The sequence below is a fragment of the Miscanthus floridulus genome, chromosome 3 (genome assembly GCF_019320115.1).
Source record: "Miscanthus floridulus cultivar M001 chromosome 3, ASM1932011v1, whole genome shotgun sequence".
NCBI lineage: Eukaryota > Viridiplantae > Streptophyta > Magnoliopsida > Poales > Poaceae > Miscanthus > Miscanthus floridulus.
The window spans coordinates 129,564,006-129,577,787 of NC_089582.1; the positions used below are offsets into that span (position 1 = coordinate 129,564,006).

The 13,782-nt window shown below is 47.3% G+C and overlaps 1 protein-coding gene and 1 long non-coding RNA gene across 2 annotated transcripts; one reads left to right on the forward strand and one right to left on the reverse strand.

The window, feature by feature from the left end:
- Positions 1 to 335: 335 nt before the first annotated feature.
- On the reverse strand, positions 336 to 5,755 carry LOC136542437 (universal stress protein PHOS34-like). The gene is made up of 3 exons (XM_066534864.1): positions 4,874 to 5,755; positions 1,344 to 1,393; positions 336 to 599 (listed from the first exon to the last, which is right to left on the reverse strand). Exons 1-2 carry the CDS (start codon positions 5,664 to 5,666, stop codon positions 1,386 to 1,388), a joined length of 801 nt encoding a protein of 266 aa, XP_066390961.1. The 5' UTR covers positions 5,667 to 5,755; the 3' UTR covers positions 336 to 599; positions 1,344 to 1,385.
- Positions 5,756 to 9,758: 4,003 nt separating this feature from the next.
- Positions 9,759 to 13,247, forward strand: LOC136546922 (uncharacterized). Its single transcript, XR_010781456.1, has 3 exons — positions 9,759 to 9,993; positions 11,683 to 11,749; positions 13,049 to 13,247. It is a non-coding gene; the product is annotated as an uncharacterized lncRNA (long non-coding RNA).
- The last annotated feature ends 535 nt before the right edge of the window (positions 13,248 to 13,782 follow it).

The window sequence follows — 13,782 nt, forward strand, 5'->3', positions numbered from 1 at the left end:
ATTTCCATTCCATGTACCAGAAAAGTAATCTGAATAAGAGAAGATTCCATAGCGAGGCCTCCAGGTACTTTGGAAGATAAATCCAACCAACCACGGCAGGAAAAGGATCGGGGGACAGCACACCATGCCAAGAAAAAGGTAGCTCTATCTGAAGTTCGCTGGAAAAACAGTGGACCTTTCCTCGGGACTGGATGTTGGCATGAGCACATCGGACGGCTCACGAAATCCACTTGAGTTACTTTAAACTAAAGCAAATAAAAAAGGGCGCAAATTTGCACCGCCTTGTTTGGATGACATGTCCATCACGTGTGGATTGTAGTGGATACATGTGCATCTAAACAAGCCAGGTTCTATAGAAGTGGTTAACCTGTAACTTTCATTACAACACAGTGCAATGCAAAGTAACTACAAATGTTCATACAGATATTCACCAGGAAGTGGACGTCAGACAAGCTACATGAACAAAGGTAACGGAAGATACAAACAAAGCGAAAGTACGGATAGACACGGGCAATGGAAGTTCAGGAAACATCACATGCACTCAAGTAGAAATCCCAGCTAGCACCCAGGCAACAGTCGAATGCTAGAACCTTTACATGCTGTGGAAGGAAAGGACAAGAATTAGAGAAATATAAACAAAACAGAAGAAAATTAGTATAACAGATTAACAGGTGCATGGTAAATGAGAACTTTTGGTGGTTGTCAAGCCAGATGATACAGTTTTGTTAAAACTAAAGCCCTGCTTCAATAGGGCAGGTCCAAAAGTTCCAGCAAACTGTCCATGGAAAGGTTAGGACACATAGAAGCACATTACACTGGACCTCTGATCATATGGGAGGAAAATGATCAAATCAAAGGGAGCTAAGGTTTTCTAGGAGTATCAATTATTAAAGGATAGGGCCATCGGGACGGGATGTTCACTAACAATTTAAAAACTTATCTGGATCTAACATTTGCTCTAATAAAGAAAACAGGTTTCTGCTTTGTAGACCTTGAATGATATATTCATGTTTCTGCTCTAATAAAAATTCTCCTATCTTTCATGTCAAAACTATATTAAAAAAACTCAAACTTTACAAATTAAAGTAAATACATCATTTAGTATGCGTAACTTTCCATACACCTCTACCCATAGAACTGCATGCCACAAAGATGCTACATCACAGTGAAAATGAATTCTAACAAATTACCATATATGATGCGCAACATATACAACAGAAATGTGCAGCATTGATGCCTTAGAACAGGTAGAGGAAATACTATTGAGAAGAAGTTACATAGCTGATGCCTATCATACAACAACAATACAACACAAATGGGACATTTTAGTTCTATACGCTAACCTGAAATCCAAGAGGACTTCACTTCACAATGCATCAACGAGGTCAAGTATCTGCAGAAATTGCACCAATTCTAGATATTAGCCTAATTAATCACAAAGGACCCTTGATATGATACATGCAAGCTGTTTTTTTTTCATTAAAAGCCATCATAAAATTCAATGAGAAGGATGCAGTTAATCCAAACCATTAAAACTTTTGAGAACAGTTTACAGTTTTTCAGGCAGTAAGTTATAAGAAAACATTAGCCCACAGCTTGTTATGGATTAATAGCATACAGATAATGAAAATTCAGCTAAAAGAATCTAAGTGTAAGCTAACCCTTTCATTGACCGAAGTTGTGATGCATAAACTAATTGAATTTTTGGATAGGAATAACGATTTCCATCAAGCTATTTCGCAAATATGAAACTACGGTACAGCAGGTAACATTTGTGATGCTTAATATATTTTTCCATTGAAGGCACATAACAGATGAGGCCGAGTTATCTCAGCATCTTCAACTAGTTAATGGCAGCTATGTGTTATTTAATAATCCAATCTGGGCAGGCGGGGGTACCACGCCAAAGGCCAGCGGACACGACATCCCCAGTGGCCGCCACATGCAGATCCACCCAGGCAGGGAGACGGGGATGTCGGGTGGTGGCGAGCATGGCTGGATTGGGGCTGGGGCGACCAAGCAGGGGAGAGCACCTACCAGCAATTGGATAAAGTGGGAACCTAAGAATAAGGAGTGGCCATTCAGACTTGGGCCTTGGGATGCTTTGACAGGCCTTTCTGTCCAATGCTAGGCCCACTGGTCCCCTGTTTTCCATTTCTTTAAGTGTATATATGTACGTGGCACATGCCTAGGCGCACCTAAGCTCAAGGCGCAGAGGGTCACAACCTAAAAAGCGCCTTAGTGCCTTCCGAAACCTTGATTTTATTAAAAAAAATTTGTGACATGACATCACTCATTCTATAAATTTTAACCAGTCAAGTGAAGAGCATATCTTAAAGTTTGCATAAATGAATAGAAATGCCAAAGGGGGCGGCATAACAGTTCAGGAAACTAATATTATCATCTACTTTTAAGTAGGGGATGGATGGATCATGATCCATATCCAAATCAGAGGAGACTAAGGCACATCCAATATGAGATGTCCATATCTAATTCAATCCAATTAGACTGCAGAAAGGTCCAAACAATCAATTAAAGTCCAGTATCCATCCAATCGTCAAACATTGGGAAACAGTTAACATCAAGAAACAGTTGAACACAAGAGGAAACCCATGCAAAGGAGGGGATTCCCCTGCTGTTTCCGTCCATTTTAAAAAATCCCATACGTAAAATCATATGAGATGAGAGGAAAATGAATTTCTAGCCGAACTTGTCTAATTGGAACTAGATTGAATCAACCAACACTTCCAACCATCGATTGAATCAATCCAAGCATACAGGCAGTTGGGGGCAGAACCTCTGCTGTTTCTCAAGCATCCTGTAATAGACTGCAGCTCTAGTGGCGCACCCACCTAAGCTGCCAAAAGCCATTGATTCCTATGCAATAAAGAACCCCCTGAGCCTATAGCTGTCCAAAAACAAGAGGGCCATGGCCAGCCTGTGGCCCGCTATTTTCGCCCGGCCCAGGCACACGGCATGACCCGATGCTAATCATCCCCGTGCCTGGGACGTTACCTTGGCCTGTCGGGCGGCACAAGCATGACCCATATAACCTTGGCCTGTCGTTGCCCGTCACACTGCCAGGCCTCATGCCATCTCCTCGTCCCAGATTCCCTCTCGCTATGCTGCCCTCTCCACCGTGCACTTTGGCCCTCGCCCTCGTCCCCAGATCTGCTCTGTTACAACGCTCCAGGTCACGGCACGATCAACCCTGCCTGCTCCGGCTGGAGCTCAGCTTTTGTCTCGCCTTGATGGGGTTCAGAACAACAGCTTGATTTTGCTTTTGTTTTTGTGAAATGTCATTCTCAATCTAGAGTGAGTCAATCATTGGTATCTTGTTTTGGTTTGTTTAATCTTGCATTTGCTGATTAGCTTGTGTCGCCCAACAGCCTTCTGGTTGGCATTCTGGGTTGTTTTTCCTCAATTTGTTTTTCTCTCGCCTCCTCCCTTCTCTTTCGCTCGGCATCAGCAACAGGCCAGCAGCAATTTGGCAGGAACCTCTTCCTTGCCCCCTCGGCAGCCACTTGCAGTACTGCTACAGCCCCGCCATCCCCTTCCTCTTGGTGGTAACGACATGAGGCCCTGGGCTCACCAGGCACGATTAGCAATAGGGTCGTGCTGGCCCGACTTTGGCAATCTATACCTGAGCCTCTTCAAGCAAGTGGGGGGAGTGCACTGTAGCTTCACAAGCAGACCAATGTACAGACCCCAGCATTGTGGCCCATCCGTTCACTACAGTCAAGGCCATCAATTCCTATGCAGGTAAAGCCCCCGGTGGTGAAGTCAAATTGTCAAAAGCCCCCATCTATTCACTACATGTTCAAGTAAATCCTTAGCATTGATAAGTTGTGGCATAACCACATCAATACCTCTTTGGCTCTTTCTTTTATGGGAAAACAAGGGTAAATCTACAATTAAAAATTTAATTCAGGTGCTCCCAGCCAAATGTTCTAATAGGCAAAGAACAAACATAAAGTACTGATCAGTTGATGGTAACGAGTGAAAATAAGGATTCAGAATTAGTTGCTTTCACAATCTCAAAACTTAATAGAACCAAATGGGAGCATGTAGAATAGTAGAATACTTGCAGCCTAAATTCTAGATCTTCAGTAGGAAAAACTGAAGCAAGGAGAACAGACATATAATTGAAACATAGTTACTGCAACCTTACATGGGCAATCTTCTTTACTAAAAAAGGCCTATGGTCGCTAAACCTAGTTTTCATACACCAGGTTGTTCCACCAAACAATCAAGTTCCACAAAGTATTGTAATACCATACGAAGTGGACACCCTAAAAGATAACCTGAACCAAATACTGTTCATATAAAGGAAACGTATACCTGCAATCCATGCTAAATATTTCTATTCGAGTTAGAATGACTGCTTAGTTGCAAAGAGTTGCAAGTAGATCTTAGTAAGATCTTGTACAGCACATGTGCTGCAAGCGGTGTCCATTTTGGCATGTAACCAGTAGTAGCTAAAACTAAAGGTTTTACGATGTTTGTGGTTGCTTGGTTCTGGAGACAATGGTTCTGAGTGCAGCGCATGCAGCAGGCTGAACCCTGGGTGTTCAGATGTGGTGATGCATTTTTGGAAGTTCCTGTTTTCATGGTTAGAAAAACTCTGAACACTCTGTGAGGCAATAAACTTTGGGCTTCCCGTCATGAATAAAAGAAAGAATGACGACTTAGTTGGAAGCAGAATAACCCAGAGTTCATCAGAGCCAATTAATCGATAGTAAATTTGTTGCGCACATTGTCCTATCCTATCGTTATTGTGACTTTGTGAGTTATATTTTAGTGCATTTCGTATGGATAGCCCTATATGACATGCACAACATGCAAATATAAGGGGAAGTAGAAATTCAGTTACCCTTGTCCTCCTCAGCGGCGTCATGGTACTCGGCCTCCTCCTCCGGCACAGGGTGCAGCACATCCTCCGCACCAACCGCGGCAGACAAACCGCCGGCCTCCCCAGCATCAGCAGAGCCGTCATCTGGGAAACGCACGACTACAACGGGGCAGACACAGTGGTGGACGCAGTAGTCGCTGACGCTGCCGAGCCTGCCCTTGCTGGTCCTCCGCGCGGCGCCGAAGCCCTTGCTCCCCATGATGACGGCGCTGAGCGAGAGGCGCTCGACCTCGAGGCAAAGGCGCTCCTTCATGTCGTGGTCCCTGACGATGTGGATCTTGTAGGGGATTCCCGCGTCCTTGAGCGGCCTGGCGAAGTCGTCGGCCTTGGACGCCGTGAAGGCGTCGTAGTCGTCCTCCATCCTGCGCGCGGCGGCGGCCTCGTCGTCGTCGTCCTCGGCGGAGGCGGCGTTGCTAGGGTTGGGGAGGGAGACATCGACGGCGCCCCAGTCGGCGCCGTAGAGCACGGAGGTGGGGCGCACGTGGAGCAGGATGACGGCGTCCCCGGGGCGGAGGTAGTTGGCGACGGCCCAGCGCACGGCGATGGCGGAATCGTCGGAGAGGTCGACGGCGATGGCGATGCGGCGGTGCGAGGTGCCCAGGGGCGCGGCGGCGGCGGCGGCGGAGAAGAAGACGCCAGGGGACTCCGGCTGCAGCGAGGCCGGCGCCGGGGGCCGCGGCGTCGGCGCCTTCACCGGCGGCGGCGGCGCCGCCAGCGGCAGGTCGACGGAGGAGGGCGGCGGCGGGGCCTGCATCGCGGGATCTTCTGCGGCGATCGGTTTGGGAGTTGGGAGTTTGCTTAGCGGGGTCGGGGTCGGGGTCGGGGGGACTGGCGACTAGGGGGACTAGGGAGGCTGAGGAAGGGGAGAAGGTACTGGAAGGAAGGGGGGATGATAAACTTGCGGGATTTTTAATTTTTTTGGCATACGTAGGGACGACACTTCTTCGTTTTTCCCACTTTTATATACGCTCCACAGTTGTCGTAAACAGTAAACCTCCTACGTTTTTATCATTTTCGCTGACATGGCACCCTAGGTGGGCACGCCAGCATAGCAGTGAGGCTGACAAGGCCTACAGAGTATGTGAAATGACCTATTTCCCTTGCTGCTTCTTTCCCTCTACTCGCTGACGTGTGGGCCCCACGTCAGCTTTGTCTTCAGCCTCTGGCCACGGATGGGAGCCAGGCACCTCCAGCTTCATCTCACACCTCCGGCGCCTGGATGGGAGCCAGGCACCTCCAGCTTCGTCATCCCTCCATGGCTGCCGAGCAGCCGAGGACGACGAGCAAGGCACCACGCGCGAAGTCGATGGAGGAGTTCTTGCGGCAAAGAGAGGCTGGTGGCAGCCAGCCACGGGTAGAAGCGAGGCTCTCCGGCGGAGTGCTTCGGTTGAGGTGGAAGACGCCACTGCGCCTACGCTCGAGTTTGGCGATCTTATCTTCAAGCTGTTCTGAATGAATGCTACTTTTGATTCCGTCAATGCGGCGATGTAATAATTTATGTAATTCCGCACTATTTGTACTCTGATATTATCGATGTATGGATGTGATCATCGACTGGAATTTGGGTAATATGATCTACCACGGTCTTATTACACTTCGACTCTGTGGATTTTCCATCGCGGAAATCGGGGTTGTTTCATAGAAGACGCCACTACGGCCATGGATTGGCGTTGAGATGTGGATAGGTGGCCGCGGCGGGTCCTTGCGGCGCCAATGAAGGAGACGGGGAGGCGAGAGCTGCTGTGTATGCGGAGATCGGTGAGCTCGACCTCGGGACGGCAATGGCGGTGATGGCGGTGGTTCACGGCAATGGGGCGGGGGTTGCCAAACGACGAGTAGCGGGGTGAAGTCGCCATGCCACTGCGAACTCGCAGAGCCCGTTGGAAGTAGCAAAGACGGCTAGATGGGGGAGATCGATGGTGACGATGGAACTCCAGTCATGGCCGCAACTCCGTGCAAGCTCCAGTCTTCTACCCGTCTCCGTGGAAGCTGCAAACAGGAGCAAAGCATGCAGCTTTTATGAGGCAGCAGCTCTGTAGCAGCACGGCCTAGGTGCCAGCGCGCCGCTCGTCCTCCCTCCGCCGCCAGAGCCCGCTCGCCGTCGGGTCGCTCGGCTTCGGGTGATGGCTGGAGGTTGAAGACAAAGCTGACGTGTGGGGCCCACGTGTCAGCGAGTAGAGGGAGAGAAGCAACAGGGGTAAATAGGTCATTTCGCATGCTCTGTAGGCCTTCTCAGGCTCACTGTCACGCTGGCGTGCCCACCTGGCGTGCCATGTCAGAAAAAATGACAAAAACGTAGGACTGTTTAAGACGGTAATTGTGTACGTATAAAAATGATAAACGAGTGTCATCCGTAACGCAAAAAGTTAAAAATCCCAAACTTGTCACGATCTGGACGTGGTCAGGTCACGAGGAGCCTTGCTTGCCTAGTTGCCTTGGAGTGGAATGCGACGGCTGGTCGGCTGCACGCACGACGTGCACGTGGAGGATGGATAAGGATTAAGGACAGCCCCTCCCAGATCCAACGGCTTTGGACCAACTCAACTTGCCCAGCTTGCTGTTCCTGTTTCGTTATTTCCAACGGCATTTTCTTCCAATGCTACGGATAAGTACCTGTACCTTTAGTTTGAGTACACTCATGAATTGATCAAAAAAGAAGAAAAAGGAGAGAAGAAAATGCCGCTGCTTTGTTGATCCCTCCCGTTGAGCCCTTCAATACGGCGAGTAGAAGACACTCTTCTAGTAAAGAATTCCTAGCAAATTCTCTGGGTCTATGAACAGGGATAGAACAACTGCTACTTTCGTTGCCGCGATCTCTCAACTTCTAGAGCGCAAAAGATCTTCATGGCGCTTGCCTGGTCTGTGATTTGTGTTAAACAGCGGGCATCAAGAGAAATTGTTAGACTATCATGCTTCCTGCAGCTGCAGCACACAGTTCCCTCCTCCATCCTCCACGTGATCAGCTGCAAAGCGAAAGGCTGCTATTCCTGCTAAGATAAGGCCCAGCCAATCATTACTGTACGTTGCAGGAGGACCACGATTTGGGAATGGATCGCTCGCTCCCCTTTCCTTTTTGGAGTCAAAAGTGCACCGCACATGCCAATCAGCGTCCAGTTCAGCCTACAGTCACTACTACTAGGGTCTCAATCTCATTCAGCTATTCACTTGTGGGTTTCTGGACTGATAAGCCCGACTAGTACTGATTTATTGTGTAAAAAAATATTATGCTACGGCTAAAACCAACCCGTGAACACGCTATTCATCAGGCCGCACTTTAGTTTCAGTCGCAAGGAACATTCTGGTAGCGGAATCGTCTAGCTACCTCTGACTGACGACGTATGGCTATCGATTTTATTAGTTTATCCTGTTTGCCTGGGGCCTTAGTTAACCTGAAATGGACTAGTAAACTAACATGATAATCTAGTAGATTATTGCACGGAAAAAGATTGAACGAGAACAACAATAGAAGGGAACCATGCATAGGTAAGGCACACAGCCAACGGAACAAGAGCTGCACCAGACAATGTGGAAACAGAACACCGGATCCAGCCACAGCCTTGTGTCTCACTATTATTTTTCATGGATCATTGCATTCAAATCTTTTTTTTAGGGTTCAAGAGAAGAAAATTGGACTCCGGTAACAGCTCAGAGTAGAAGCAAACCGGTTTTCCCATCCATTTCTCTTAGGACGAAGATATTGCGTGACGGGTCGTGTGATTGGTAGCCGCGCCACCCGTCTTCCTCCTCACCGGCACCGCCCCCGCCCCCGCCTCTTCCTTCCGCTACACTGACACACCCTCCTCCACTGCCCCCTCCCTTGCACATCCACCATCGCCATGTAAGTTTGGATGCCCACCGCTTCGTTGCGGAGCTCCAACGAGACTCTACCACTCACGGCGACCTGCTTCTTACCCTCCCAATCCACTGGCCCCCGTCACCATGGCCATGGGTCGCCCTTGCCCCAACCTGACTCGCCCGCCTCCTCCGCCCCCGCTCCGGCGGCGTCACCACCGCCTCCGTCTCGCTGCCGTCTCTCCCCCGCCTGGCTTGCCTCCCTCCCTCGACCTCCTTTCTAAGCCCGCCGGAGATGGAGAAGAAGAGAGGGGGCTGACCCCCGTGCTGTGTGCACGTTGTCCGATAGCGCAGAGGCGTGACCAGTCGCATAATTGAATTTGTGTTTCTCTTAACAAAGAACACGCCGTAACCACCAAAAAAAATCCACATCTTTATCTCTACTATAAGGGACCAATCAAAATTACGCTCGGTCTACCCAAGAATTTGCCCCTCCCAGAGATGACCTATGCTCCATTCACCCAAGAATTTGTATCCAGAAAAACCTCCGCTTACAAACTAACGACACAGATCTACTATCAGAAGGCTTCACCACGATCGTGTGGCCATCGAGAATTCCAGGCTTCAACGCAAGCTTCAACGCCAGCCTCACTCGTGCGATTCCCGCACCGCGCCCCAAGCAAAACTTCCCCTGCCGATCTCGCGTGTTGCCCTCTCCTGATTTTCAGTTTCCAAAAAGAAATCTCTCCACTTCCTGATTTTCGGTTCCCAGAAGGGCGTCAGCTTCACAGTCACCGAGTTTGACGCTATCAAGGAGCGCAAGGCCCTTGCGGGAGTTCCTGGACCAGGCCAACAACGTCCACACCGCCGGTGGCTGCACGGCCGTGGAGTACCACGAGTGCGGCGTGTTCAACGCTAGCGAGATGGTGGCGCAGATCTGGGAGGTGGAGGCGCTGGGGAAGAACCTCTTCGTCGTGGGCAAGGTGCCAGGACTGCTGGCGCTGCTCCACCTCTGCTTGGCCTCTCCCAGGTCGCTGCTGCTCCCGATGCCCGCGCTGGTGGAGGCGAGGGATGGAGACGCTGGTGGGACGGGTGGGGCGGAAGGCATTCCCGGGCTTTGGCACCTACGTGGGCGTCATGGAGTTGTACTGACACCTACGCGAGCGCCGTGGAGTCATACGACGCCGATTCGGGCTACTTCCACGAAGGCTATCCGGTCCGCTCGCCTCCATCCCACGTAGCTGCTACTGCCAACACCGACCCGGAGCATCTTGACCACGCCGCAGAAGGTAAGCGCTAGCTGCAGAAGAATTGGTGTTGTTGGCGACTGGATTCCATGCTGGATGATGGATGTTTTCCGTTGTTTTGATTGCATTTTATGCTTTTTCATTTTTTCGGTATATGTTTGGATTTAGGTTCTAGAAGGGTCTAAAGAGGAAGTCGATGCCTCTCATCAAGAGGCTACGCATGGGGGTAATGCATTCCCTTCCTCTCTGCGATTTTGTTTCATAGATTGCCTGGTTGTCATGCCCATTGCGTTCTGCAAGTTTAATGCTAGGATGCTAGAATGTGCGATTTTTTTGTAGTCTAGATGTTCAGTGTGTCCTACAGCTAAGGCCTAAGGATGATATGAACATGTGGAGTTGTCTGGCTTTTTAGATTCTGTGGGTGTAGTTTCAGAAGTGCTTTTCTCATAGAAACGATGGTTAGCAGAATTGAAATGGTTCTACTCCGTAATTTTTTAATTTCGATGCTCTGACAAACCCTGGTTTAGACTTGCAGTAGAGATGGTTGACTTGAGTGCATCAATAATTTTGCAGTAGTAGGAAATGTAATATTTTGCTAAAGTGCAGTGCCATACTGATAGCAACTGCAGGATCTGAAGGTTTTCTAAGGTTCCCAGGTTAGAACAACTTGAAAAATACAGCGTTGATGTTGAAGTTATGAACAGAGAAACCTTTACACGGAAGAACATTGGCAATCTTTATCGTAAAGCATATAAAACATGCAAGTTCAAGGAACATCTTATAGGTTTTAAGACTTTAGGCAACAGAAACCATTGGTAGTGGTCTATCTGCTAATCAACCATGGTCATTCAGTGTAATCCGTGAATGTCATATATTGTACTCCCTACGTTTTTAAATATATGACATTGAGGATAGGCTAGAACTAATTAGCTTGTTCTAAATGTCATATATTTAAATACGGATGGTGTATCTGTTAACGGTCTGTATATCGTTCCTGAATCAATTAATAATCCTTGTTTTTATATTCAACAAAGTACAGTAAATATGTTTCTTTACCAAATTACTATTGTATGTTCATTTGTCTCTCGCAAGGTAGATAGACTCCTTTAATTTGCCTTTTCTATTTCTTTTGTTCAGTCGCATTCAAATCAAGGCATGTGAGGTGTATAGTAAGCAGTTATGAGAATTCTTTTATGCATAATACTATAGGTTTCTTTTTTCAAGAGTCTGCTCTTGCAAAGAATTTTCCTATATACGCTAGTGTTACTCCTACTATTGTTAATGAGCCAATATGTGACCACAAGGTGAGGTCCCGGGCCTACTCTTTTTTCTGGAGCCCAAGTAGTTCCAGAGCTCAGACAATGATCTCTTGCTACAGAAAATATTACCTGGGTGTTTGTTGAGGCCTGAAAATGGCACGATCTCAATTGTCTGTTTCCAAATTTAATCACTACCGACACATTACAAAGCTACATTCTTTCTTGAATAGTGTAATCATTAGACGTCACGGATTATATTGCATTTTTTAGGATTTGCAGGCATGCTTTCTTATGTGCCCTTCTTTTTTTATTTATGAAAAAAATAATCTAGGTGAAATGGGATACTTGATGGGATGGGCTAATTAGCGTTGAGCACAATTATAAGCTTGATGTTAGCTCTCTTTCCGTTGCATGTTAATGAATCTACATCTCAGGCTAGATTATATTTACAGTCATTTGATTGTCTTCTCAGATAATATTTCATCTGGCTGGGACTTCAGGCAAGCCTGTGGGCTATTGGCAAGCAATTGCCGCTTCTGGTATGTGTTCCCTATGTCAATGATAATGCAACTATTTTAGCTATCTCAGAGATTAAATCATGTTGCGTAACTTGAGTCCACTGGACATCCAGATACAACACCAGCTAATTAGCTCTGAGGGCACCTTATGAAGATGAGATAATTATCTATTTGGCACTAAAACAAATCAGTCTTGCACATTTAGCACTAAAAAATTTAAACTTTCTTATCTGGCACTAAGTTGAAATTTCCTTACCTAGATGGCACTACCATCCATTTGGGTCACTAACGATGTCAAGTGGCTGACAAAATGACGTGAATGCCCTTATTTGTAGCAGAAGCATGCAGTGCAAAATAGGGAAAGAATAAATGGACTGGTTATCAAATAAGGAAATCATAAATATCACAAATATACTTGTGAACTAAAACATGGGATTTTAATAATCGAAGACTGGAAATAAATAATCAATAAATTCAAATTCTAAGGTAAGAGCATATGCACATTAGTTTCATACACAAGCTTCACAAATGTCATCACATTATCAGCATACTTAAAAAAAAGAGAAACCGCACCTTTCACGCCTCACATTAGCTACAGCCAACAAGAATCAACATAACTTAAGGTTACAGTTCAGATTGCAAATGCTTTTCTATGTGTATTCTCAGTTCCATCGACAATCTACTAGTCCAATGTGTATCTCACAACAGATTTCCGTAATGACAATATAATAATTTGAACGAAGCATTATACGGTCAGCCACTTGATGCAACCCAATACTTGACGCGCCTCGCACTGGCAGCTCCAGGCTTTACTCTTGCATGGCATCGCCTTGCCTCAGCCCTCAGGCATTCAGACTATCGCGATGTACACTTCCCCATTGATCGGGGCTGCAAAGAACGCAATTAGGAATGGTAACCTCCTAAGACACGTCATGAAGTCTTCCTTTCTGATCTTTTCGTCACCATCTATGTCGAACGTCTTGAACAGCTCCAACATTTGTCAAAAGGTTACATGGTCAGATGAGTATGACATCATGGTGGCGAAACCTGTAGCAGAGGGGCAATGGGGATTTTACCTTATCATCAGACGGCGGCAGCATGCTTAACCGTAGGACATCAGCTAGCTGTGCTCTGGAGATCTCAGATGCTTCACCTAGAAACCTTAGTGCTAGTGAAATATACAGAGTACCAATGCATTATAGTATCCTTGGTGTCGTCTGTAAGGAAAATGGACCTTAGGCCTATTTACTTTGGATTTTGATGTTTGATGACTAACCCAACCAAATTGGACTAATGATTTTGCAAGTGATTGTTTTGTAGTTCAATAGGGTGCAAGACGTGACTTCGACGAAGGCGACGTGATAATCCGATGATCAACACCTTAAGCAATGCCCTAGGAGCACAAGAGAAGACCCAATATATCAAGCAAAGTCCAAGCACGAAGATAGAAACTAAGTCGGACGCAAGATCGTGAAGAAACGAACTCATAGAGGTGACCCAACGCTGGACCGGACGCTGGAGGAAAGCGACCGGATGCTCCGATCAAGAGACTCGGCAACAGCAGGCGTGACCGAACGCTGGCGACAAATCGACCGGACGCAGGATTGTAGCATCCGATCAAGTACAGAAAGGTTTCAGAGCGGCGAAATTGCGATCGGACGTGTCCGGTGGCATGTGACCGGACACTGGCAGCGTCCGATCATTTGATCGCAGCTCTAACGATTGGGACGACCGGACGCATCCGGCCAGGATGTGATCAGCGTCGGATCAGTAGCAGAAATGCGGGATTTCATCATCAATGGCTACTTTCTTAGAGGGGCTTATAAATAGACCCCCAACCGACCATTTGATAGGGTGGAGCTGAGGAAACATATCAAGGGTGACCATTTTAGTGATCTCCACATGCATAGTGCTTAGTGATTCATTAGGTAATTAGCATAGGTGCTTTGTGAAGTGCTTAGGTTGATTAGACCACCGCTTATGCGCTTGCCCTAGGTTTAGGCCTAGTGTTTAGTGAGGTTTGCATACCTCTTACCACTCGGTGCTTGCGCGCA